Raw genomic sequence first — 26,709 nt, 5'->3', positions numbered from 1 at the left:
GAAACAGGGCAGATCCCCCCAACCGGTGGTGCTCTGTGAGCAGATTTCACCCAGTGTGAACTCCTGGATTGCTGCCCCCGTCTGACCCCGGAGTCACAGCCAGTCCCCTCAGAGACTCTCAGACAAGCCGGACTTTGTGAGGAAAGGTCACGTACACCCCAAACCAGCCCACCCAGGTTGTTCCCAGCCCCAGGAGACCAGTCACTTACCCCAGAGCCACGGGACCCCAGATCCTCCACCAAAGGCAACGCTGGCAGCCAGGTCTGTAGGAAACTCGCTAAAGGGTCGTGAGCTAAGGAAAGGGAATGAGGGTCACAAGGGGTTAAAGCAGGTAAAATTCATGCCCGGGTGAGTCGCAGTCTGTAATTCCAAACGGTGGCAGTGATGGAAGAACCTGCCATTCTCCCAAGTCTTTTCAGGTGCCCCCAATCCGTCTCCAGGGATCCCCGCTTTGCATCCGGTTCCGGTCCCTGTAAGAGTCCAGCCAGCCCAGCGAGGCAGGATCCTTCCCTGAATCCATCCTTACAGCTTCTTCTCCCAGAGAACAAGCTGGCAGGGCCCCCACCCACGTGGGCTTTGCCTTCGATGCGGGGAGGGAGGAACGCGTTGGTCAGCACACACGATGGCCCCTGCCTTTGGACTCAGCACTTTCCTGGTGCTAAAGTTCCTGATTAGCATCCCTCCACCGTCTCTGCTGGGTCAGTGAGTCCCAGGGCTGTGCTCAGGGTGAATGGTTGTTACTCCGCTAAAACAGCAGACGGGGAAGGGAAAACCATACCACGGCCCACTGGTTTTCATGAAATCGAAACTCCAAACACACTGGTCTACCTTCGCCATGCCTTTGATCTAGGCCAGGGGCTCTCGACCTTTCCAGACCGCTGTACCCCTTGTGGCAGTCTGATGTGTCTTGCATAGCCCAAGTTTCCCCTCACTTAAAGCTACTTGCTTCCAAAACCAGACATGGAGTCTAAATTAGCTGTTCCCAGTCAAGAAAGAGATCTTGGAGTCACAGTGGATAGTTCACAGTACGCAGTGCATGTCAAAAAAGAGAACAGAATGTTGGGAATCATTAAGAAAGGGAGAGATAATGAGACAATAAATGTCATATTGCCCCTATATAAATCCATGCTACTCCCATTCTTGAAAACTGTGTGGAGATGTGGTCACCCCAGCGTATAAAAGAGATATCGGAATTGGAAAAGATTCAGGAAAGGGTCATAAAATTATTAGGGGGATGGAACAGCTTCCGTGAGGAGAGATTCATAAGAGTGGGACTTTTCAGCTTGGAAAAGAGACGGACAAGGGGGGATAGGAGAGAGGTCTAGAAAATCATGAGTGGTGTGGAGAAAGTAGATAAGGAAGTGTTATTTACTCCTTCTCATAACATAAGAACTAGGGGCCAGCAAATGAAATTAAGAGGCGGTAGGTTTAAAAAAACAAAGGGAAGTGTTTTTTCACATAATGCACCATCAACCTGTGGAATTCCTTGCCAGAGGAATGTGCAAAGTCCAAAAGTAAACTGGGTTCAAAAAAGAGCTAGATAAATTCATGGAGGATAGGGCTATCAATGGCTATTAGCCAGGCTGGGTAGGGATGGTGTCCTTAGCCTCTGTTTGCCAGAAGCTGGGAATGGATGACAGGGGATGGAACACTTGATGTTTGATTACCTGTTCTGTTCATTCCCTCTGGGCAGCTGGCATTGGCCACTGTCGGAAGACAGGATACTGGGTTAGATGGACCTTTGGTCTGACCCAGTGTGGCCCTGTCAGGGTTCCTTCCCCACTCTGAACTCGAGGGTACAGATGTGGGGACCCGCAGGAAAGACCCCCTCAGCTTATTCTTACCAGCTTAGGTTAAAAACTTCCCCAAGGTACAAACTTTGCCTTGTCCTTGAACCGTACGCTGCCACCACCAAGCGTCTTACACAAAGACCAGGGAAAGAGCCCACTTGGAGACGTCTTCCCCCAAAATATCACCCCAAGTCCTACACCCCCTTTCCTGGGGAAGGCTTGATAAGAATCCTCCCCAATTTGTACAAGTGAACACAGACCCAAACCCTTGGATCTTCAGAACAATGAAAAAGCAAACAGGTTCTTAAAAGAAGAATTTGAATGAAAGAAAAGGTGAAAGAATCACCCCTGTAAAATCAGGATGGTAAATACCTTCCAGGGTAATCAAATTCAAAACATAGAGAATCCTCTTGGCAAAACCTTAAGTTACAAAAAGACACCAAACCAGGAATATTCATTCCCTCCAGCACAGCTTATTTTACCAGCCATTGAACAAAAGGAAATCTAACACATTTCTAGCTAGATTACTTACTAACTAACAGAAGTTCTGAGACTCCATTCCTGAGCTGTTCCAAGCAAAAGATCACAGAGACAAGCAGTCCCTTTGTTTCCCTCACTCCCGATTTGAAAGTATCTTGTCTCCTCATTGGTCATTTTGGGTCAGGTGCCAGCAAGGTTGCCTTAGCTTCTTAACCCTTTACAGGTGAAAGTGTTTTGCCTCTGGCCACGAGGGATTTTACAGCACCGGGGACAGAAAGGTGGTTCCCCTTCCCTTTATATTTATGACAGGTCCTTTCTTATGTTATTCTAAAAATACATAAGTGTCACGGCCACATCGTGACTGACAAATAGCTTCCTTTCTCAGTTCCACTGTGTAATTATAAAATAACTCCACTGGGATATAAATATTGCACTTACATTTCAGTGGACAGTACATAGAGCTGCACAAACAAGTCATTGTGTCAGGAAATTTTAGCTCGCGTTGACTTCACTAGTGCTTTATATCTGGCCTGTTGTAAAATGAGGCAAACATCAAGATAAGCTGATGTACCCCCCGGAAGACCTGTGTGTACCCCTGGAGTACACGGACCCCTGGCTGAGAACCACTGATCTCCACTAATGCACAAGGGAATTGGCATCAGTACACATTGGCATCACCTGATCAGCCAGTGTCACATGCAAGGCTGTGAAATCTCCCATCTCCGGGTCCACCAGGATGTCATGGGGCAGCCCCAGCCGATCCCCCAAGGGGCAGGTATTTGCCATCCTGCCGGATAAAACCACAGCCAGATCCTTCTTCGCTGTTCTGCTCACTGCAGCAAACACCCGGGCACCATGTGGGTGGCTCTGCCCCTCTGCCTGCTGTCCGCTCTCCTGGCCACAGGTGAGTCCCGTCCGTCCCCGGGCACAGGGAGCCGGGTGGGGGGGTCGGGAATTTACTTGGGGAACGTACCGCTGTCGATAGCGGATTCTGGGGTCAGGATGGAATTTGTGGGTAAAAGCAGTGAGAGGAAAACCCGGGGCCACGTCCCCCGGCTGACTCGGGGAGAGCAGGGATTGGAGCTTGGGACTCCCACAGCCAACGCTAGGGGTCTGGCCAGCGGGTCTGAGTCCGTCTGTCCTTCCTTCTTCTCATTCCTCCTCCAGCTCTCGCCCAGGCTTGGGGTCATCCTGATGAGGAGCACCACCCCCGTCCACTTGTAATCCTGCTTGGAAATGTTCCCCTGCCCACCAGCACTGAGATTCCTGCCAGGACTCCTGGGTTCATTCCCCAGCTGTGGAAGAGGGCTGGGGTGTAGTGAGTTTGAGCAGAGATGGCTGCAAATCAGGACTCCCAGGTTCTGTCCGTGGCTCGGAAAGAGGAGTGGGGTCTCGTGGGTTAGAGTGGGCTGGGTGTCAGGAGTGAGGACTTCTCGGCTGTTATCTTTCTTCTAACCCTGAATTGAACACATCTTTTTTCTACCTGAGTTTCCCTATTTCTTAGATGGGGATAAGATCACTTTGCTACCATCTAGGGACATAGAAGGGGCAGGGGAAGGCGTTCTGAGGTTTAATTGATGCTTCCACATGAAAACTCGAAAAAAACCAAAGTGGGAAAATTTTTCTCTTTCTTTCTTTCTTTCTTTCTTTCTTTCTTTCTTTCTTTCTTTCTTTCTTTCTTTCTTTCTTAAAAAGCCTTATGCTCACATTATGAATTCTAAGGCCCCCACTCTCTGGAGAGGAAAGAGTTCATGCTCCTGGGATCACTTGCTGGAGGCACACAGCCATCTATCCAGAGTCTTAACAAGCGTCAATCATATTCTGAAGAAGAGAATTGGCAGGATTAGCGATGAAAAGTGGGCTGAAGTCGAGTGTGGCTGAGCTGACGTAACTCTGAGAGGCAGAGGCCTGGAGCAGAGAGTGACGGCGGGGTGTGTGTGTGTGTGTGTGAAAAGTTCACCGCAAAGCCAGGCAGAAACCCCTCCTCAGAGCAGCTGAATTCTTGTTTTTCTGCCTACACAGACGTGTGGGGTTTGTTCGCAGGCACAAGCTGCACCCCAGATAGCCACGTCAGAAGATGAAAATGAATTCTAGCCACAGACACTCAGGCAGCAAACAGACTTGTCTGCAGTGTTGAGTAAGATACAAATGACCAGCTAGCAAGATGCCTTTCCCCATCCGGAGCGTTAAATGGAACTGGGCAGAACTGCTGAAAAAGCAGGTGGCATTTCTCCAAGATCTGCCTGCCCACACGTTCAGTGAGGAGGCATTGGTGGTAACAACTCCCACAGCGCCACCTCTTGGTTCTTGGTGGTATTTCGCCCACGGGCACTGCCTGGGGAGGGGTGGGGAGCCGGGGTTTGTACTGAGAAGGGATTTTCCCAACCTCCAGGGAGCGCTCTGCAATGCGAGGTGTGTGCGTCCAGAGAGCAATCGTGCTCCGGCCCCCTGCAGCCCTGCGCCCCCTCGGAAGGGACCTGCATCACTGTCATGGCAGAGATCAGGCTGGGTGAGTGAAAGAAGATTCCTACTAAGTGTAGACACCATTGTCCTCCTGAAGCCAGGGGTGGAACCCAGGAGTCCTGGCTCCCAGCCCCTCCCCCTACTCTAACCAATAGACTCTGCTCCTCTCCAGGAGCAGGGACTGCCCAGTCTGGAAAGGTAATGTCATAGACGGGGGATGGGATGAGATGGGGAATTGCAGTGGGTGGCTGTGGGGCCTGGATCAGACAGAAGAGAGGATTTTATCGGGGGTCGGAGGGAAGATGAGATTAGTTGGGGGTGGGGTGGATGGAACAAAAGGGGAGGATGGAGCAGCTGGGGGTCCATTGGGGAGCTCAGAGGTGATGCTCTGTTTCCCTTCCACAGAGGGAAACTCCTTCTCTTACACGGGTAAGTCGTGCCTGGAGCCCGAGAACTGTGAGCCCGGCCCCTTCTCGCTGACCTACCCGCACAATGTCACTGTGCGGGCGAACATCGCCTGCTGTGACACCGACGGCTGCAACGCCGGGGCCATCCCAGGTGTGTGTCTGCTGCAAGCCTAGAGCCCTGCTCTGGCCACACCTGCCTGGAGAGAACCCAGGAGTCCTGGGTGCCAGCCCAAAGCCCCCATCCCTAACCACTAGACCCCACTCGCTTCCCTGAGCTGGGATTGAGCCCAGGGTGTGGTGACTCCCCACCCCTGGCTGACTGTGTGTGTCTGACTGTTCTCAGTGCCAACTGTGAGCTCCGTCCCCAACGGCCGGCAGTGCCTGTCATTCTTCAAATCGGGGGCAGATCACTGGCAGAAGAAGAAGGAGCTCTTGGCCTGCACCGGCGCCGAGGACCATTGTGTTGAGGATTATGGGGTGTTAACACTGGGTAAGTCCTCCAGATGGGGGCGGGGTCTGAACACAGAGTACGAGGTGGAGCCCAGGTGTCCTGGCTCAGTCCCAGCCCCCCTTGCTCTGACCCACTAGACTCCACTCCCCTGGCAGAGTTGCAGAGAGAACCCTGGAGTCCTACTTGCTGAGATGCCAAAGGAGCACCCAAGGAGGATAAGGCCACTGCGGAGAAAGTAAATGAATTCTCTGCATCAGTCTTCACGGCTGAGGCTGGGAGGGAGATTCCCAAATCGGAGCCATTCTGTTTTGGTGACAAATCTGAGGAACTGTCCCAGATTGAGGAGTCATTACAGGAGTTTTTGCAAGAAATTGATAAATTAAACAGTAATAAGTCACCAGGACCAGATGGGATTTGCCCAAGAGTTCGGAAGGAACTCAAACGTCAAATTACAGAACTACTAACTGTGGTTTGTAACCTACCATTTAAATCAGCTTCTGTCCCAAATGGCTGAAGGATGGCTAATGAGACGCCAATTTCTAAAATGGGCTCCAGAGGTGATCCCAGCTACAACAGGCCAATAAGTCTGACTTCGGTACTGGGCAAACTCATTGAAACTATAGGAAAGAAGAGAACTGACAGCCACATAGATGAACATAATTTGCTGGGGAAGGGTCAACATGGTTTCGGTAAAGGGAAATCACGCCTCACCAATGTACTAGAATTCTCTGAGGGGGTCAACAAGCGTGTGGACAAGGGGGATCCCGTGGATATAGTGTACTTAGATTTTCAGAAAGCGTCCCTCACCAAAGGCTCTTAAGCAAAGTGAGCTGTCATGGGATAAAATCCTCTCATGGCTCAGTAACTGGTTAAAAGATAGGGAAAAAAGGGTAGGAAGAAATGGTCAGTTTTCAGAAGGGAGAGAGGTAAATAGTGGGAGTCCCCCAGGGATCTGCACTGGGCCCAGTCCTATTCACCATATTCCGAAATGTTCTGGAAAAAAGGGTAAATAGTGAGGTGGGAAAATTTGCAGAAGATACAAAGCTACTCAAGATAGTGAAGTCCAAAGCAGACTGTGAAGAGGTACTAAAGGGTCTCTCAGAACAGGGTGACTGGGCAACAAAACGGCAGATGAAATTCAATGTTGATGAATGCAAAGTAATGCACATGGGCAAACGTTATCCCAAGTAGACATATACAATGATGGGTCAATTTTACCACTCAAGAAAGATCTTGCAGTCATTGTGGAGAGTTCTCTGAAATCATCCACTCCATTTGTAGCAGCCGTGAAAGAAGTGAACAGAATGCTGGGAATCATTCATAAAGGGACAGAGAATAGGACAGAAAAGAGCGTGTTGCCTCAATATAAATCCATGGGATGCCCACAAGTAGAACACTGAATGCGGATGTGGTCGCCCCCTCTCAGAAGAGAGATAAGGGAATTGGAAAAGCTTCAGAAAAGCCCAACGAAAATGATGAGGGGGATGGAACGGCTGCCATATGAGGAGAGATTAATAAGAGTGGTACTATTGAGCCTGGAAAAGAGACGGCTAAGGGGGATATGATCGAGGTCTAGAGAAGGTTGAAGGGTGTGGAGGAAGGAAATAAGGAAGTGTTATTTACTCCTCCTAACATAAGAACGAGGGGTCACCACAGGCAGCACGTTTTTAACAAACAAAAGGAAGTACTGCTTCACACAACGCACAGTCAACCTGTGGAACTCATTGCCGGGGGATGTTGTGAAGGCGAAGACTATAACAGGGTTCAAACAGGAACGAGAGAAGTTCCTGGAGGACAGGTCCATCTGTGGCTATAGGGCAGGGATGGTGGCCCTAGCCTCTGTTTGCCAGAAGCTGGGAATGGGCGACAGGGGATGGATCACTGTGCTGGATTTGTGCTGGAAATGGCCCAACTTGATGATCACTTTAGATAAGCTATTACCAGCAGGACAGTGGGGTGGGAGGAGGTGTTGTTTCATGATCTCTGTGTGTATATAATATCTGCTGCAGTTTCCACAGTATGCATCCGATGAAGTGAGCTGTAGCTCACGAAAGCTTATGCTCAAATAAATTGGTTAGTCTCTAAGGTGCCACAAATCCTCCTTTTCTTTTTGCGAATACAGACTAACACGGCTGTTCCTCTGAAACCTGTTACTAAGTTCTAAGAGTCCATTCCTGTTCTGTCCCCAGCAAAAGCATCACACAGACAGACACAGACCCTTTGTTTTTCTCCCTCCTCCCAGCTTTTGAAAGTATCTTATCTCCTCATTGGTCATTTTGGTCAGGTGCCAGTGAGGTTAGTAGTATAATGGCCCTACAGTCAATCAAACCCTAACTCCGCCCCTTGACCACTTAGCCCTTGACCTCTGGCTCCCACCGGAAGTCCCACCCCAATGGGGTATTACTTCCGGGGTCAAGGCTGCCACAAGACCGGAAGCAAGGTATGTCATGTGACCCCTCTAACAAGTTCTCCCACTGCCCTCTACCAACCAGGAGAGGTTTTGCCCCAGTAGGACTTCCCCCAATAGGAGATTTGACCAATCAGGGCGAGTTTCAGGGCAGTATGTCCTCCCCGGAAGTGGGTCTTGTGACCCCTCTAACAACTCCTCCTCCCACCCTCTACCAATCAGGAGGGGTTTTGTCCCTATAGGACCAAGAGGAGATCTGACCAATCAGGATGAGTTCCGGGGGCAGGGTGACCCATCTGGAAATGATTAGTGTGACCCCTCTAACAACTCCTCCTCCCACCAACGTCTGCCAATCAGGCCGCCCCGAGAGCAGATTTGACCAAAATAGGGCAGGTTCTGGGATGGGGTGAACCGCCCAGAAGAGGGGCATATGACCCCCTCTGCCAATCAGAACGCAGCACCATCACCCCATAAGTCCCAGCGTCGGGCAGAAGAGGCTGTCTTTTACCAAGAGCTCGTGTTTTAGAAATCGTGGAAACATGGACTCCTTCACCACCCCTGTGGGAACTTCGGACTTTGTTTTAGCCCCAAGGGCCTTCGACAAACCGCAGAGAAAGCGTTACATCAGCAAGAGTTCCAAGGAGGAGACGGGGGCAACTGAGGGGAGCCCTTTGGCCCAACCGTTGATGCACACACGGGACCCCGAAACCCGGCTGCTTGTGAGGCACCGTGATGAGCGTGATGGCCTCTTGTTGTCCACCCCCCGAGAGGTGGAAGGTGATCATGGCTTGGGGGAGTTACGGGCAGACAAGGTGACTGCAAAGGATGTGGCTCAGGTAAATGAATGTTTAAGAGGTGACGGTCGGGGTGGGGGTGTGTAATGGGGGGCTAGGAACCAGGGATTGTGTAAATCAAAAACCAAGCAGTGGGGTGCTTACGCTGTTCCTTTTTTGAAAAAAATCTCTCGACAGCTCGATGATGCCGTTCTAGAGGACCCGGAGACCCTGGACAGCGTTGCACCAAGCGGCAAGGATGAACTGGGCCCCCCTTGTTTTTGCTCAACGCCGATACAAAATGTTGAAGAGGACTCCGAGGATGACGGCTAGGAGGAGTTTAGGAGGAGGCTTGGCATGGAACTGACTGAGCCAGTGTCACGTCGTGAGCGTAAAAAAGTCATGCGGACTATTGTACGCGTTGCTGTTTATGCTGTTCTTAATCACTGTCTCAGGGAAAAGCTTTTTGAAGATTTTGAGGGCTGTGTCATAGATGTGCCAGGCCAGCGGCACCATGACTGTGTGACTTGGACTTCAGTGGATATAAACTGCCAGCTCCAGGGCCTGTGTGCTGAGCTGGGTTTGGAAAGCTTATTAACCACTGTGATTGCCATAGGTTATGCTACGCACTGTCTGTGTCTAACCCAAGAACATTTAGCGCAAGGGGTGACCTTGATAAATGCTGTGCAATTCAGTGGAGACCCTGGCTGTGTTTTAAAGAAAATGGCCAAACCGGAAGATGCCTGCTTAGACAATTATATTGACCAGCTGGTCCGCACAAAATGTTACAGAACCCTGCTTAAGAAAATGGCTATTTGTAAGAAATCTATAAGGATTAAGTTAGAAAATGGCGAGGGGCCAAACATGCGATATAAAACTTGGTAGCTGTAAATTCAAAATAAAATCTATTGAAAAGGGCTTTGTGACTCTCTGTATTTCTGTTAAAACGGCTCTGGCCCTTAAGGGAGTTTAAAGGTTTTCTTTCTTTCTTTCTTTCTTTTTTTTTTTAATGGAGTATTGTGGTTTGTTTTAAAGGAGCTGTATGTCTTTTAAATAAAAAATTGTTTGTGAGCACCTCGCTCTTGTGTCTTTTGTGTAAGAGAAAGACCCACTGACAGCAAAAAAAAAAAGCTGAAATGTATGTTGTGGAAGGGGAAAAAATATCCTAAAAACGTGTTTACAATAAAACAAACAGGGATTGTTCAGACATGTGGTTGAGGACAATAGAGCTGACTTATCCTGTTGAACTGAATGGGTTTAACCACCCCCCTCACTGAATAGCCAGAGTGACTGTGATTACTCACCCTTGTGGCCATAGGGTTAATTTTGATGCGGGGGGGGGGGTGCACCCATCGTCAGGGAGATGGGTGGGTGAGGATGGTGAGTTCTGATTAATATGAAATGAAATAAAACCTCAGGAGTTCGCAGATGCTATTGGACAGTTTAAATATAACCCCTGGAGTTGGCAGAACGCTATAGGCCAGTTTAAATATGACCCAGGAGTGGGGTGAAGGCCATGGGGCACTTTTTCTAGAAAGCACCCCCACCCCACCCAACTTTAAGCATGAAAGACACATGTTTAAAAAAAACAACAACAACAAAAAACACAAGCCCCAAGACATTCATTGATATCTGCAAAGGGTCTCTCACTTGAAACGGTTATTGTAAGAAGGCCCTACAGGGGTGGGGGAAAAATATGTATTTGAACTTAAAAAAGAAAAGCAGGCCAATTGTGCAGAAAACTTATTCCCCCCAGATCACAAAAGGGAATGCTAGGGAGGGGTGATCCAATCAACCTGCTAACTATTTTGAAACAAAAGAGTTAGGATGGTCTAAAAACCTCAGATAGCTTGGAGACTTTCTCTTTCAACAGAAACTCTCTTGAATTGCTGCTGGACTGCAAGAGGAGGTATGTTCCCTGTTTTTAACTCTGAAAAAAATATATATTTATTAGATAATGCCATGCTTTGGCCATGCTGTCTTAGTAAATAATGGTGCCTATCTTTATTGCAGTGTGATCTGTTTAGCATGGAGCCAGTAACTTTAAGTTGCAGTTCATCACCAGGCCAAGGTAAAAAAAAAAACATTTTAACTGTAGTTTTGCTTAATAACTTCAGGTATTACATAGGATGAATAGGGATTTGGGGGCTAATACTAACTAACATTTTGGCTTGTTTTTTAACCCAAAGGCTCCAAGCACACATGGCTGGGGCGGGGGACAGAACAACCAGGGGTCTCTTTAAAAGCATGTGGTTTTATTGAAAAGTATTTTGTTGCAAACAGGGTTTTAAACTGCTCTGTGTGTGTGTGTATGTGTAAAACATAGGTGGTTTTTAAAAAGTATATGTCTACAAAGTGATGGTGATGGTGTGTTTCCAATTAACAGGGTTTTTACTTTGCAAAATGAGATGTATTTTAAAATGTATTATATATATATATATATTTGTGGGGGTTGTTTTTAAAGTGGTAGAAATAAACTCAAAACCTGTGTTGGTTGTACACCCTGAAATGGATTATTTTGTTTTAAAGCTATGACTTTTTTAAATAGAAAAAACACCCTAATGAATATTTTTTGATTTTAAAGTTTACTAGATAGTTTCATGTGTCTTATTAGAATGTTGTTTGCTTTACAGTACGGTCAAAACGTGAGGGGGTAAACAACCTCAAAAGAAAAAGGAAAGAGACAACTGAAAAGAAAAATTCATCAGTATCAGTGACGGATGGATGGATGAAGCTGGGTAAATATATTTTGCTTATTAGTCTGTGTCATAAATATAAAGGGAAGGGTAAACCCCTTTGAAATCCCTCCTGGCCAGGGGAAAGCTCCTCTCACCTGTAAAGGGTTAAGAAGCTAAAGGTAACCTCGCTGGCACCTGACCAAAATGACCAATGAGGAGACAAGATACTTTCAAAAGCTGGGAGGAGGGAGAGAAACAAAGGGTCTGTGTCTGTCTGTATGCTGGTTTCTGCCAGGGATAGACCAGGAATGGAGCCTTAGAACTTTTAGTAAGTAATCTAGCTAGGTATGTGTTAGATTATGATTTCTTTAAATGGCTGAGAAAAGAATTGTGCTGAATAGAATAACTATTTCTGTCTGTGTATCTTTTTTGTAACTTAAGGTTTTGCCTAGAGGGGTTCTCTATGTTTTTGAATCTAATTACCCTGTAAGATATCTACCATCCTGATTTTACAGGGGGGATTTCTTTATTTCTATTTACTTCTATTTTTTATTAAAAGTCTTCTTGTAAAAAACTGAATGCTTTTTCATTGTTCTCAGATCCAAGGGTTTGGGTCTGTGGTCACCTATGCAAATTGGTGAGGCTTTTTATCCAACATTTCCCAGGAAAGGGGGGGTGCAAGTGTTGGGAGGATTGTTCATTGTTCTTAAGATCCAAGGGTCTGGGTCTGTAGTCACCTAGGCAAATTGGTGAGGCTTTTTACCAAACCTTGTCCAGGAAGTGGGATGCAGGGTTTTGGGAAGTATTTTGGGGGGAAGGACGCGTCCAAACAGCTCTTCCCCAGTAACCAGTATTAGTTTGGTGGTGGTAGCGGCCAGTCCAAGGACAACGGGTGGAATATTTTGTACCTTGGGGGAGTTTTGACCTAAGCTGGTAAGGATAAGCTTAGGAGGTTTTTCATGCAGGTCCCCACATCTGTACCCTAGAGTTCAGAGTGGGGGAGGAACCTTGACAGTCTGGTTAATTTATGAGGTTTTGTATTTTAAGTAAATACATAGGTGTGGGTGAGAAAGCTGGCAAAGTTACGTTTTTGTACAAAATGCATTTTTCCCCCCGTCCCAATCAGTCAGGTGCAGCCCTTCTGACAAGGCTGTAGTGGGAGCTACCAGGACACAACCCCGAGAACCACCAAAGAACCAGGAATCTGCTTTGAGACCTTTAACAAGGCAAAACAGCACAAGAGAGCAGATGAAGCATCAGGCCAGTCCAAACCTCATTTACGTCAAAGCCAAGGACAAAACAAACACTCTGGTAAAAAACATCCATGCAAACACAACTCCAGTTCCTCAGCGGCCACCGCCACACCGAGCCCTGAGAAAACTGTGAGCGAAAACGCCCACGTTCACAAACCCAGAGCGCGCACGCTAGGGGCTCTGAATGTGCCCAGAAACACACACATTCCAAACCCGGAGCAGGCGCTCTCGGGGTTGTGAACAAAAAACCAAGGATTGATAAGCCATTCTCCCAAAACCATAAGCTTGTCACAGATCCCCCATATTCTCGTATTTTGGAAGAGTTTGATGCTTCATTCAGAAAACTGATGGACGCTGTATCCTCGGGGGGTCTAAAACAACGGCATTCTCAAAAGACTTGGAAAAAATATGACGCTTTGTTCAGAAAACTGATGGATGCTGAATCCTCAGGGGGCCTAAAAGAAAGGGGGTCTGGAAAGGGTGGCTCTGATCAGGCATGACTAGGTGTGGAAAGGGGTACCCTGAAGGGTGCACGTCAGCTCATGTGTAAACAAAAGGGCGGACAGCGCTTGGGGGATAAACAGATGGCTGCCAAAAAGTTCCAGGCCAGGGTCGCTGTAAAAATTTTAAAAAGGGCTAAAGAGGTAATGAGGAAAAAAACCCAAAAAGATGAGAGCCTCCGGTAGGGGGCATCAACTGGCATGTCTGAAAATGGGGAGGCGAAATCAGACTCTGGTTTAGAAAATTCCCCAGAGGGCTCTCTAGACGGGGGCCCCATCTACTCCCAATGACCCTCACAGAGGCGTCTCAGAGTCTGACTCTCAATTAGTATGGGATGTAGAAGATGCCACTGATGGTTCTGTAGAGGAACCCCCAAGTAACCCTGAAAATGCAGAGATCTATATGGAGAGAGTGAGAAGTTGGCAACGTGAATTACCTAGATTTGGGGGGTCAGTGTATTGTGAGGAGTTTTGTTTTGTCAATCTTGAGGAAATAAATTCAGCTGAAGCTGAAGAGGTTGTTGAAGCCATACACAGAGGGATACAGCTAGTTCTCGATGACATTAATGGTAGGGTAGGCCCTGATGATTATGTACAGTTATGTTTAGAGAGCTGTCATTGAACTGACCCTTTGTTTTCAGTCAGAAGAAGTAGGGATGAGCTGTCCGCTGAGGATTTCTTAAACCAGACCTCAAAGCTGCTACAGAGCGATAGAGAATTGCATGTCGATGGGACATTGCGCCTCATTGTGACAGTTGTAAAAAATAGGGGTGGGGGCGCTCGAAGAGTTTTAAATTCTATCCTTAGTAGTCAAATTATTCCAAAAAAGAGACAATGTTTAGTAGAGCTGACTTACACTGGTACCAATTTCTATGTTTTGCGGGTGGGCTCTTGTCCGTCATGGCCGGTCATAAACCTACGGATGCGGAATTGTTAGCAGAGGCTAGAAAGTTGCATGAGAAACTGGGGTGGTCAGATCCAGAGAAGGTTCTGCTCAGTGACGTAGCAAAGTTTGAACAGCATTTAGGAGGTGGTGCTGTATGCAGTGAAAGGTGGCTGGGGTTTTACCCTAAGACTTATTTCATCCTGTTGCATGATGAACATTACTATGGGGTTCTGGCGTGGGGGTGCTCCTGAGGTGTCCTAGCTGTAGACTGTTTTGTCGGCCCAAAGAGTGTTTAGACAGACATGTCAACTGTGCATCAAAAAAAACCAGTTGAATGCCTGTCTAAAACTTTGTGTGATCAGTGTCCGTCGTACGTGGACAAGCGGCACCGGTGTAAAGGGAGGCACTGTAAGCAGGGTCAGGGTTTGGTCGTTGGAGATATAGACAGTCACCTCTGTTTTATGGACAGCCTTAGGAAGCCCGAATCCTCAGAAAAGTATATTTTTTATGATTTTCAATGTACGCAGGAGACTGGGTTGCATGTGCCCAATTACATTTTTGCGATGTCCCTAAAGCCAGAAAAATCCTGGGAATTTAAGGGTGACGAATGTCTTTCAATGTTTGTTAAGACCTTTATTGGCAAAGAGTTCCGGGACTACACGTTCCTAGCGCACAGTTCCAAAGGTGATGATGCATATGTAACCCTTCTGCCAGGCCAAGTTGATAGCAGCAAGGGCCGGGTTCAGTACACAGGGGTTCCCTCTCATCAAAGCAAATGGAAAACTGGCTCGAGCCCCCACACAGTGACCTGGGAAAATCTTACACACCCCCTGGACACCTCAAAGAGGCGATACTTCCCCTCTTGCAAGCACAGAGTCTCGGTGTAGCAGAGAATCTTTAATAACATGAGGTAAACGACATCAGCATTAAATTGGGAAAACACCACAACTAGTGTTCATTAACCAAACCATGAGCAAAGACCCACCCCAGCAAATTGGGCCACATCCTTTCCCTCGGGTTCTTGAGTCCCAGAACCCAAACGTCTTGAGTCCAGCAATCCACAAATCACCCAAAGTCCAAAAAGTCCAGCCCCAGAGTTCAAAAGTTCATCTGCAGAGTGTTACTCCCCAGTCTGGCTAAAAATGTGCCTGTGTGTGGGGGAAAGAGGTAAGGGGCACCTTACGTGACCTGAAGCTGACTGCCCCACAGGGCTCCGCTCCACTCCACCACGACCGGCTCCGCTCCGCCACGAACGGCTCCGCTCTGCACAGCTCGCCGTCTCACGAACAGCTCCGCTCCGCACAGCTCGCCTCGCTGTCTCACAAACGGCTCCGCCAGCCTGTCCACGATCAGCACCGCTGCACTCTAGATCTTCCGGCTCCCCACTACTTGACACAGCGCTCAGTGATTCCAGCTCAAAGTAGTGGGAGCCTTAGTGCTGGTGCACCATAAGGCCAAAGTGAATTCAGCACAGTACCTGTAGCAAGACTCTTAATAGACCCAAAATTAGCTCTGACATTCCACAGTGGAGAGAGACAGACAGAGGTGCAACTGGTGTTTCGGGCCCACACCACCAGGTACTAATACCTGTCTCAAGCCTCTCTCCAGTCACAGAGTTTTGGCACCCATGTCCCTTCCCTAGCGACTGCTACTTTGTTGATGGTGAGTCCCTCCATCATAACAAATGGCCAAGTACAGTTCCAAGCACAGTTCCCATAATCAGGGTAATAGCAAGTTATTCTTCCTGCCCCAATAACAGAGACACTGGGGATCCCACAACAGCCAAAGTGACCATTTGGGCAGCTATGGCCTCATTCTAGGCGGGGTGGATGTGCCTATGCAAATGAGATCGGCCCCTGAAGTTCTTTTCCACAACTTGCCACACCTCACCACCAGATGTCAGGGTGGAGCTCATCCTGGCTCTGCTTACATCCTCCCCCCAGCCGAGAATTTGTCGTCCCGACAAATCACACTCCCTTTATACCAACTCATTGGTTTCCTCCAAAGGGCCTCAGGAAGCCCACTTGAGCTTCCACAATCCTGTGTGCTAAATGTATTGGCTCCTCACTAGTCACCCCAGGTGCATCATAAGTTAACCATTTTACTGGTCTTATCACCTTGTCTCGTCTATTGAGAATCTCTGTTGCCGAGGTAGGGGGAACATCCTCTTGAGTGATGGATGGAGAGGCTTCCTTTGAGGGTCCCTTGGCTACTGGCATAGGCCCCTGCACTCCTAGTTCTAACGCTGGAGGGTCCAAGGTGCCCAGGACATCCTCTACCTGTGTGTCCACTGTCCAATAACCTGTGTGTGTCATCAGCAGCACAGGGGTGTCGGAAATGGGCCTAAATAATTCCGCTATGGGGTTTAGGGCGGAAGAGGGAGAACTTTCATTTCGTTCAGCTGATCGAGACTGAAATCTTGTCTCCATCCCAGGATACACCAGGGTTGTGTCTTCCTCCTCAGACTCACTCTCAGATGTGCAGAATAGGGGTAAGTTAGCTGCCCGGGTCCCGCTGTCTGTGTTGGATGGCAGCTTTGGTCTAGCTCTTCTGTTCTGGCCGACTGCCCTGTCATGGCCCATCTCATAAGGGGTGCTTACCAATTCCCCCACAGGGAGCAAAAGGTTTCTATGCACTGTCTTTATTTGCCCTGGACCGTCTTCAGGTTTGATCTTGTAGACTGGCAGATCTCCCAGCTTTTCCATCACCAGGTAAGGTATTGCCTTTCATCCGTCAGCTATCTTGTGTTTGCCGGCAATACCCAAATTTCGCAGCAGGACTCTGTCCCCCGGCTGGAGTTCCTGGGAACGCACTCTAGCATCATATCGATGTTTGTTGCGGTCTGCGTTCTTCTGAGTCGTTTCTGAGGGGGTGGAATCTCCATCCTTTGAAGTGTTTAAGGCCCAGCTTGACACAGCTCTGGCTGGGATGAATTCGTTGGGGTTGGTCCTGCTTTGAGCAGGGTTTGGACTAGATGACCTCCTGAGCTCTCTTCCAACCCTGATCTTCTATGGTTCTCTGATACTCTGAACCTGCCTGCCTGCCTGCTCTGGTCACTGCAGAAAATGCCCGGCCACCATGTGGGCGCCCCAACCCCTCTGCCTGCTGTCTGCTCACCTGGTCACAGGGGAGTCCCATCCGCCCCTAGGCACAGGGAGCCGAGCACCGATGAGGAGCAGGAAACGTTTGGAAATCACAGACAATTCTCAGGAGCCAGGAAAACCGTCCCCCACCCTTGTCATCCTACTTGGAAATGTTCCCCTGCCCCCTGCACTGAGATTCCTGCCAGGACTCCTGGGATCATTCCCAGGCTCTGGGAGGGAGTGGGGGGGTCTCTTCTGGGGTGTATGTACCCCACGCTGGCCCAAGGAGTGCAGGGAGAAAAGGGCTGAGCAGCAGAGAGGGTTTTGCAGATTCCTGGGCACAGGGACTAGCGTGAGGGCCGCGCTGAGCTGGGTGAGCCGGGACCGCGCCCTGCTTGGCCAGGAGGGGACACTGTTGCACCATTGCACTGACTCACATGGTCTGATTTCTGGGAGCCAGGACTCCTGGGTTCTATCCCCAAGTCAGGGAGGGGGTGGGTCTAGAATAGGCTGGAAGCCAGCAGCAATTAGGACTCCTTGCTTAAAAGAACAGGAGTACTTGTAGCAACTTAGAGACTAACAAATTCATATAAATTGGTTCGTCTCTAAGGTGCCACAAGTACTCCCGTCCTTTTTGGGGATACAGACTAACACGGCTGCTACTCTGAAATCTGACTCCTTGGCTGTATTCGTGGCTCTGAGTCTGACACTGCCTCTTTCTGCCTCAGTTTCCCTGTTTATAAGATTGGGGATAATGTTCCCTTCCTCCCACCTGGGACCCTGGCAAAAGCGAGGGAAGGCATTTGGAGGTTGAAGTGATGTTTCCAGAGGAAAGCTCTGGAAAAAACCAAAGTGGATGAATTGGTTTTCTTTCTCTCCTCCTTCAATTAAAAACTTATGTTCACTGACTGAACTGTAACTCTCCCAAGCTCTAGACAGCAAAGAGTTAACGATCATGGGATCTCTTCAGCCAGTCCAGAATTTTTGCATGCATGATGGAGGTGTGAAGGCATCAGTGGCAAGGGTGAACTTGGCCAATCAAATTCGGAAGAAGAGAGTTGACAGGACAGGATGGTCCCCGGCTTTGGAGTCGACACTTTTCTGGTGCTAAAGTTCTTCATTAGCATCGCCGGGCGTCTTTGCTGGGTCAGTGAGTCCCAGGGCTGTGCTCAGGGTGAATGGTTGTTATTCTATTAAACAGGAGACAGGGAAAGGAAATCCATACGATGGTCCATTGGTTTTCATGAAATCGAAACTCCAAACACAGTGTTCTACCTTTGCTATGCCTTTGATCTAGGCCAGTGACACTCGACCTTTCCAGACAGCTGTACCCCTTGCAGCAGTCTGATGTGTCTTGGGTACCCCAAGTTTCCCCTCACCTAAAAACGACTTGCTCACAAAACCATCCATAAAAATGGACAATGTCACGGCCACACTGCTGCTGACAAATTGCTTCCTTTCTCATTTCCACCATTACAAAATAACTCGGCTGGAATGCAGTATGTCAAGTTTCCTTCCCCACTCTGAACTCTAGGGTACCGATGTGGGGACATGCATGAAAACCTCGTAAGCTTACTTTCACCAGCTTAGGTTAAAACTTCCCCAAGCTACAAATTAATTTTATCCTTTGCCCCGGGATTTCCACTGCCACCACCAAACTTTAACTGGGTTTACTGGGAAACGTAGTTTGGACATGTCTTTCCCCCCAAAATCCTCCCAACCTTTGCACCCCACTTCCTGGGGAAGGTTTGGTAAAAATCCTCACCAATTGCATAGGTGACCACAGACCCACACCCTTGGATCTTAGAACGATGAAAAAGCATTCAGTTTCCTTACAAGAAGACCTTTAATAGAAGTAAAGGAATCACCTCTGGAAAATCAGGATGGTAGATACTTTACAGGGTAATTAGAATCATAGAATCATAGAATATCAGGGTTGGAAGGGACCTCAGGAGGTCATCTAGTCCAACCCCCTGCTCAAAGCAGAACCAATCCCCAATTAAATCATCCCAGCCAGGGCTTTCTCAAGCCCGACCTTAAAAACTTCTGAGGAAGGAGATTCTACCACCTCCCTAGGTAACACATTCCAGTGTTTCACCACCCTCCTAGTGAAAAAGTTTTTCCTAATATCCAACCTAAACCTCCCACACTGCAACTTGAGACCATTACTCCTTGTCCTGTCCTCTTCCACCACTGAGAATAGTCTAGAACCATCCACTCTGGAACCACCTCTCAGGAAGTGGAAAGCAGCTATCAAATCCCCCTTAATTCTTCTCTTCTGCAGACTAAACAATCCCAGGCAGAGGCCTGGAGCAGAGAGTGACAGCGGGGTGTGTGTGTGTGAATGTGTGTGTGTGTGAAAGGTTCACCGCAAAGGTTCACAGGCAGAAACACCTCTTCAGAGCAGCCAAATTCTTTTTTTTCTGTTTGCACAGACGTGTGGGGTTTGTTCGCAGGCACAACCTGCACCCCAGATAGCCACGTCAGCAGGTGAAAATGTATTCTAGCCACAGACACTCAGGCAGGAAACAGACTTGTCTGTGGTTTTGAGTAAGATACAAATGACCAGCTAGCAAGATGCCTTTCCCCATCCGGAGAGTTAAATGGAACTGGGCAGAACTGCTGCAAAAGCAGGTGGCATTTCTCCAAGATCTGCCTGCCCACACGTTCAGTGAGGAGGCATTGGTGGTAACAACTCCCACAGTTGGTTGGTGGTGGTATTTTGCCCACGGGCACTGCCTGGGGAGGGGTGGGGAGCCGCGGTTTGTACTGAGAAGGGATTTTTCCAACCTCCAGGGAGCACCCTGCAATGCGAGGTGTGTGCGTCTGAAGAGCAATCATGCGCCGGCCCCCTGCAGCTCTGGGCCCTTCGGAAGGGACCTGCGTCACTGTCGTGGCTGAGTTCAGGCTGGGTGAGTGAAAGAAGATTCCTACTAAGTGTAGACACCATTGTCCTCCTGAAGCCAGGAGTCGAACCCAGGAGTCCTGGCTCCCAGCCCCTCCCCCTACTCTAAACAATAGACTGTGCTCCTCTCCAGGAGCAGGGACTGCTCCGTCTGGAAAGGTAATGTCATAGACGGGGGATGGGATGAGAAGGGAATTGCAGTGGGTGACTGTGGGCCCAGGATCAGACAGAAGAGAGGATTTTATCGGGGATGGGGGGGGAAGATGAGATTAGTTGGGGGTGGGGTGGATGGAACAAAAGGGGAGGATGGAGCAGCTGGGGGTCCATTGGGGAGCTCAGAGGTGATGCTCTGTTTCCCTTCCACAGAGAGAAACTCCTTCTCCTACACGGGTAAATCGTGCCTGGAGCCCAAGAACTGTGAGCCCGGCCCCTTCTCGCTCACCTACCCGCACAATGTCACCGTGCGGGTGAACATCGCCTGCTGTGACACCGACGGCTGCAACGCCGGGGCCATCCCAGGTGTGTGTCTGCTGCAAACCTAGAGCCGTGCTCTGGCCATACCTGCCTGGAGAGTACCCAGGAGTCCTGGCTCCCAGCCCCCCTGCTCTAACTACTAGACCCCACTCCCTTCCCGTAGCTGGGATCGAGCCCAGCGTGTGGTGAATCCCCACCCCTGGCTGACTGTGTGTGTCTGACTGTTGTCAGTGCCAAGTGTGAGCTCTGTCCCCAACGGCCGGCAGTGCCCGTCATTCTTCAAAATGGGGGCAGATGGCTGGAAGGAGAAGGAGAAGGAGCTCTTGGTCTGCACCGGCGCCGAGGACCATTATGTTGAGGAATCTGGGATATTAACACTGGATAAGTTCTCCAGATGGGGGCGGGGTCTGAACACAGAGTACAAGGTGGAGCCCAGGTGTCCTGGCTCAGTCCCAGCCCCCCTTGCTCTGACCCACTAGACTCCACTCCCCTGGCAGAGTTGCAGAGAGAACCCTGGAGTCCTACTTGCTGAGATGCCAAAGGAGCACCCAAGGAGGATAAGGCCACTGCAGAGAAAGTAAATGTATTCTGTGCATCGGTCTTCACGGCTGAGGCTGGGAGGGAGATTCCCATACCTGAGCCATTCCGTTTTGGTGACAAATCTGAGGAACTGTCCCAGATTGAGGAGTCATTACAGGAGTTTTTGCAACAAATTGATAAATTAAACAGTAATAAGTCACCAGGACCAGATGGGATTCGCCCAAGAGTTCGGAAGGAACTCAAACGTCAAATTACAGAACAACGAACTGTGGTTTGTAACCTACCATTTAAATCAGCTTCTGTCTCAACTGGCTGGAGGACGGCTAATGACACTCCAATTTTCTAAAAAGGGCTCCAGAGGTGATCCCGGCAACTTCAGGCCAATAAGTCTGACTTCGGTACTGGGCAAACTCATTGAAACTATAGGAAAAAAGAGAACTGTCAGCCACATAGATGAACATAATTTGTTGGGGAAGGGTCAACATGGTTTTGGTAAAGGGAAATCACGCCTCACCAGTGTACTAGAATTCTCTGAGGGGGTCAACAAGCGTGTGGACAAGGGGCATCCCGTGGATATAGTGTACTTAGATTTTCAGAAAGCATGCCTCACCAAAGGCTCTTAAACAAAGTGAGCTGTCATGCGATAAAATCCTCTCATGTCTCAGTAACTTCACCTTGAAATGAAACGGCTAAGGGGGCATACGATCGAGGTTGAAGCGTGTGGAGGAAGTAGAGAAGGAGTGTTATTTACTCCTCCTAACATAAGAACGAGGGGTCACCACAGGCAGCAGGTATAAAACAAACCAAAGGAAGTACTGCTTCACACAACGCACAAGAAACCTGTGGAACTCATTGCCGGGGGAAGTTGTGAAGGTGCAGACTATAACAGGGTTCAAACAGGAACTAGAGAAGTTCCTGGAGGACAGGTCCATCTGTGGCTATTAGCCAGGATGGGCAGGGAAGGTGGCCCTAGCCTCTGTTTGCCAGGAGCTGGGAATGGGCGACAGGGGATGGATCACTGGATGATTCCCTGCTCTGTTCATTCCCTCTGGGGCACCTGGCATTGGCCAGAGGATACTGGGCTAGATGGATCTTTGGGGTGGCCCAGGAGGGCCGTTCCTCTGTTATGTTCTCACGTTGTTCCAGGCCCCCTGCTCTGAGCACTAGACCCCATTCTGCCTGCAGAGCCGGGTGCAGTCCTGCTGGGAGGGGAGTGTGTGAGAGACCTCATGAGGGTCGGGGGGGAGAATTGGGAGCCCCCGATCACGTCTCTCCCCTGTCCAGGTGACATCAAACTGAGGATGACTGCGGCTGGATGTGGCTCCCCTGGCGCCTGCGTGAAGAGAGCGTTGGTGAAGAAATACGCCCAGGGCGTGCCGGAGATCCTGAGCCAGGCCAAGTGCTACCCAGCTCCCAGGGCCGGTGGAGGCATCGGGGAGCCCTGAGCCCCGGCCTGGCATCCTCCCCTTCTGCTCCGTGCCGGGCTGCAGTGCACCTCCCTTCAGCAGCCACGGGCTGCTGCTTCTCTTTGGGGGAGATTGCGGATTCCTTTTGTGCATTGGCTGAATAAAGCGAGTTGTGGGGAAAGTACCCCCCTAGCTCCTTATCCCCTGACCGTCCTGTACCGCCCCCCCCACCCTTATCTGTGCACAAGTGATGCTGGCAGGAAGAGAACCCGGGAGTCCTGACTCCCAGTACCCCACCCTGTAACCCACCAGACCATACTCCCTTCTGAAAGCCAGGGATAGAGCCCAGGAGTCCTGGCTCCCAAGCCCCCTGCTCTAACCACTGGACCCCTCTCCCCTTGCAGGGCCAGGGAATGGAACCCAGGAGTCCTACCTAGACCCCCTCCCCAAAGGCAAGGCCCGTGGCCTGTGGAAAGGCACCGGCTGGCTGAGCTCCCCTGGGGAAGGAGGGCTGTGGGAAGGAGAGGCCGTGGCTAACCCAGCTGTCCAGGCGGGTGGGAACGCCCTGGAGGGGAGAAATGTCCTTCTAGGTTGATTTTGCAGGGCTCAGTTCGTCCCGCTCTCTCTGGAGCGGCTCCACTGGGAGTGCCGGGCTCAGGGAAGGTGTCAGGAAACAGGGCAGATCCCCCCAACCGGTGGTGCTCTCATAGAATCATAGAATCATAGAATATCAGGGTTGGAAGGGACCCCAGAAGGTCATCTAGTCTAACCCCCTGCTCAAAGCAGGACCAATTCCCAGTTAAATCATCCCAGCCAGGGCTTTGTCAAGCCTGACCTTAAAAACCTCTAAGGAAGGAGATTCTACCACCTCCCTAGGTAACGCATTCCAGTGTTTCACCACCCTCTTAGTGAAAAATTTTTTCCTAATATCCAATCTAAACCTCTGTGAACTCCTGGATCGCTGCCCCCGTCTTTTCAGGTGTCCCCAGACGGTCCCCAGGGATCCCAGCTTTGCATTCGGTTCCGGTCCGTGTAACGGTCCAGCCAGCCCAGAGAGGCAGGGTTTCCTCAATCCATCCATACAGCTTCTTCTCCCAGAGAACAAGGTGGCAGGGCCCCCACCCACGTGGGCTGTGCCTTCGATTGGGGGAGGGAGGAACGCGGCGGTCAGCACACGCGATGGCCCCTGCCTTTGGGGTCAGCACTTTTCTGGTGCTAAAGTTCTTCGTTAGCATCCCTACGCCATTCTCAAGGTTCCTTCTCCACTCTGAACTCTAGGGTACAGATGTGGGGACCTGCATGAAAACCTCCTAAGCTTACCTTCACCAGCTTAGGTTAAAACTTCCCCAAGGTACAAATTAATTTTACCCTTTCCCTTGGATTTCTACTGCCACCACCAAACTTTATCTGTGTTTACTGGGAAACGTAGTTTGGACACGTCTTTCCCCAAAAACCTCCCAACCCTTGCACCCCACTTCGTGGAGAAGGTTTGGTAAAAATCCTCACCAGTTTGCATAGGTGACCACAGACCCAAACCCTTGGATCTTAGAAAGATGAAAAAGCATTGAGTTTTCTTACAAGAAGACTTTTAATAGAAGTAAAGGAATCACCTCTGTAAAATCAGGATGGTAGATACCTTACAGAGTAATTACATTCAAAACATAGAGATTCCCTCTAGGCAAAACCTTAAGTTACAAAAAAGACACACAGACGGGAATAGTCATTCTATTCATCACAGTTCTTTTGTCAGCCAATTAAAGAAATCATAATCTAACATATACCTAGCTAGATTACTTACTAAAAGTACGAAGACTCCATTCCTTTTCTATCCCCGGCAAAAGCAGCATACAGACAGAGCCAGACCCTTTGTTTTTCTCCCTCCTCCTAGCTTTTGAAAGTATCTTGTCTCCTCATTGGTCGTTTTGGTCAGATGCCAGCGAGGTTACCGTTAGCTTCTTAACCCTTTACAGGTGAGAGGATTTTTCCTCTGGCCAGGAGGGATTTTAAAGGGGTTTACCCTTCCCTTTATATTTATGACACGTCCCCCAAATCTCAGCTAGGGTGAAATGGTGGCTAGGATTTCTTCCTGGAGCTCTAGGAAAAACAGAGTTAATAAGACACATGCACCTCTAAATATACTACCAAGTACATAAAGACTAACAATCTTTTCCACATCTCAAGGACGGTTTTAACCAGTTGATTGTGGGAAACTTTCACGGGAGAGTGCATCAGCCACTTTGTGAGAAGCTCCTGAGATGTGTTGGATGTCGAAATCAAAATCTTGGAGAGCTAAACTCCACCGAAGAAGTGTTTTGTTATTTCCCGTAGCGGTATGAAGCCACTGTAGTGCAGCATGGTCGGTTTGCAGGTGGAAACGCCGTCCCCAAACGTATGGGCGTAGCTTTTCCAGGACGTAGACAATGGCGAAACATTCTTTTTCACTGACTGACCAGTTGTTTTCCCTCTCAGACAGTTTTTTGCTGAGAAACACTACAGGGTGGAATTCTTGATCAGGTCCTTTCTGCATTAAAACTGCTCCCACACCACGCTCGGACGCATCTGTGCTAACTAGGAATGGTTTGTCAAAGTCTGGGGCCCTTAGTACAGGGTCAGACATGAGTGTCGCTTTAAGCTGGTGAAAGGTCTCCTGACACTTTTTGGTCCACTGAACAGCATTTGGCGGTTTCTTTTTGGTTAGGTCTCTCAGTGGGGCGGCGATTTGGTACAAATCGTCTGTAATAACCAGCCAAGCCTAAGAAGGATTGAACCTGTTTCTTTGACTTTGGGACAGGCCACTTTTGGATCGCATCCACTTTGGCTTGTAGGGCGCTGACAGTTCCTTGACCCACCTGGTGTCCAAGGTAAGTCACTCTGTTTAGGCCTATTTGACACTTCTTGACCTTAACAGTTAGTCCTGCCTCCCTTATGCGCTCAAGGACTTTTTGTAGATGTTCCAGGTGTTCTGCCCAGGAATCTGAAAATATGGCCACATCGTCAAGGTTGGCGACTGCATATTCTCCTAATCCCGCTAGGAGACCATCTACAAGTCTTTGGAAGGTGGCGGGTGCATTCCGCAGCCCAAAAGGGAGGACATTAAATTCATACAGCCCGAGATGTGTGATGAAGGCTGACCTTTCCTTGGCAGATTCATCTAGCGGTACCTGCCAGTACCCCTTGGTTAAGTCCAAGGGAGAGATGAACTGGGCCCGCCCCAGTTTCTCTAACAGTTCATCTGTGCGTGGCATTGGATAGTTGCCTGGGCGAGTTACAGCGTTTAGCTTACGGTAGTCCACGCAAAAACGTATCTTCCCATCTGCTTTGGGAACTAGAACCACTGGAGATGCCCATGCACTCTGTAACATATCCTGGATCTCCCGGTCTACAGGAGTTTTAGCTTGAGGAGACACCCGGTAAGGTCGGGCTCTAATTGGGCGAGCATTACCTGTGTCAATGGAGCGGTATGCCCGTTCAGTCAGTCCTGGGGTGGATGAGAATGTCGGCGCATAGCTTGCGCACAGCTCCTTGGTCTGCTGTCACTGCATACGCCCAAGGGTCATGGAGAGGTTCACTTTTCCCTTCGTAATAGACACCTTCAGGCCACTCAGCGTCGTCTCCTCCCTGGGCTGGAAACTGACAAACCTTTAATTCTCTGGAAAAAAAGGGCTTTAAAGAATAAATATGGTACACCTTAGGCTTTCGGTTGGAGGTGGAGAATGCTATGAGGTAATTAACAGCTCCCAGGAGCTCCTGGACCATGAATGGCCCTTCCCACGATGCTTCCATTTTATGGGCCAGGAGCACCTTTAAGACCATGACCTGGTCCCCTACTTTGAAGGAACGCTCTCTGACATGTTTATCATACCAGGCTTTTTGCTCTTTTTGAGCATCCTGTAAGTTTTCTTTAGCAAGGGCTAAAGAGGTTCGGAGGGTGTTTTGTAGGTTGGTTACAAAGTCCAGAATGTGAGTTCCTGGAGAAGGTGTAAGTCCCTCCCATTGCTGCTTCACCGACTGTAATGGCCCCTTAACCTCACAGCCATATACAAGTTCAAGTGGGGAAAACCCTAAACTGGGATGTGGTACAGCTCTGTAGGCAAAGAGCAACTGCTGCAACACTAGGTCCCAATCGTTGGAGTGCTCATTTACGAATTTATGGATCATGGTCCCCAAAGTCCCATTAAACTTCTCCACCATGCCGTTTGTTTGATGGTGGTAA

At 49.3% G+C, this 26,709-nt stretch overlaps 1 protein-coding gene across 1 annotated transcript; it reads left to right on the top strand.

Moving 5' to 3' along the window:
• The first annotated feature begins 622 nt into the window (after positions 1-622).
• Positions 623-22,562, top strand: LOC140904827 (phospholipase A2 inhibitor and Ly6/PLAUR domain-containing protein-like). Its single transcript, XM_073327154.1, has 6 exons — positions 623-702; positions 3,077-3,174; positions 4,663-4,779; positions 5,139-5,291; positions 5,484-5,630; positions 22,375-22,562. The coding sequence occupies exons 1-6, from the start codon at positions 623-625 to the stop codon at positions 22,533-22,535; spliced, it is 756 nt and encodes a 251-aa protein (XP_073183255.1). The 3' UTR covers positions 22,536-22,562.
• Positions 22,563-26,709: the final 4,147 nt, after the last annotated feature.

The sequence above is a fragment of the Lepidochelys kempii genome, unplaced genomic scaffold (genome assembly GCF_965140265.1).
Source record: "Lepidochelys kempii isolate rLepKem1 unplaced genomic scaffold, rLepKem1.hap2 scaffold_83, whole genome shotgun sequence".
Classification (NCBI taxonomy): Eukaryota; Metazoa; Chordata; order Testudines; family Cheloniidae; genus Lepidochelys; species Lepidochelys kempii.
Note: the sequence above shows the minus strand (reverse complement) of the source record. Positions and strands in the feature narration are given on the sequence as shown.

Excerpts from the sequence above, each read along its gene's own strand:
- LOC140904827 (XM_073327154.1), top strand. The coding sequence starts at position 623 with ATGGCCCCTGCCTTTGGACTCAGCACTTTCCTGGTGCTAAAGTTCCTG. Across the intron at positions 3,175-4,662 it reads GTCCGCTCTCCTGGCCACAG|GGAGCGCTCTGCAATGCGAG; the intron begins GTGAGTCCCGTC and ends CCCAACCTCCAG. Across the intron at positions 5,292-5,483 it reads CAACGCCGGGGCCATCCCAG|TGCCAACTGTGAGCTCCGTC; the intron begins GTGTGTGTCTGC and ends GACTGTTCTCAG.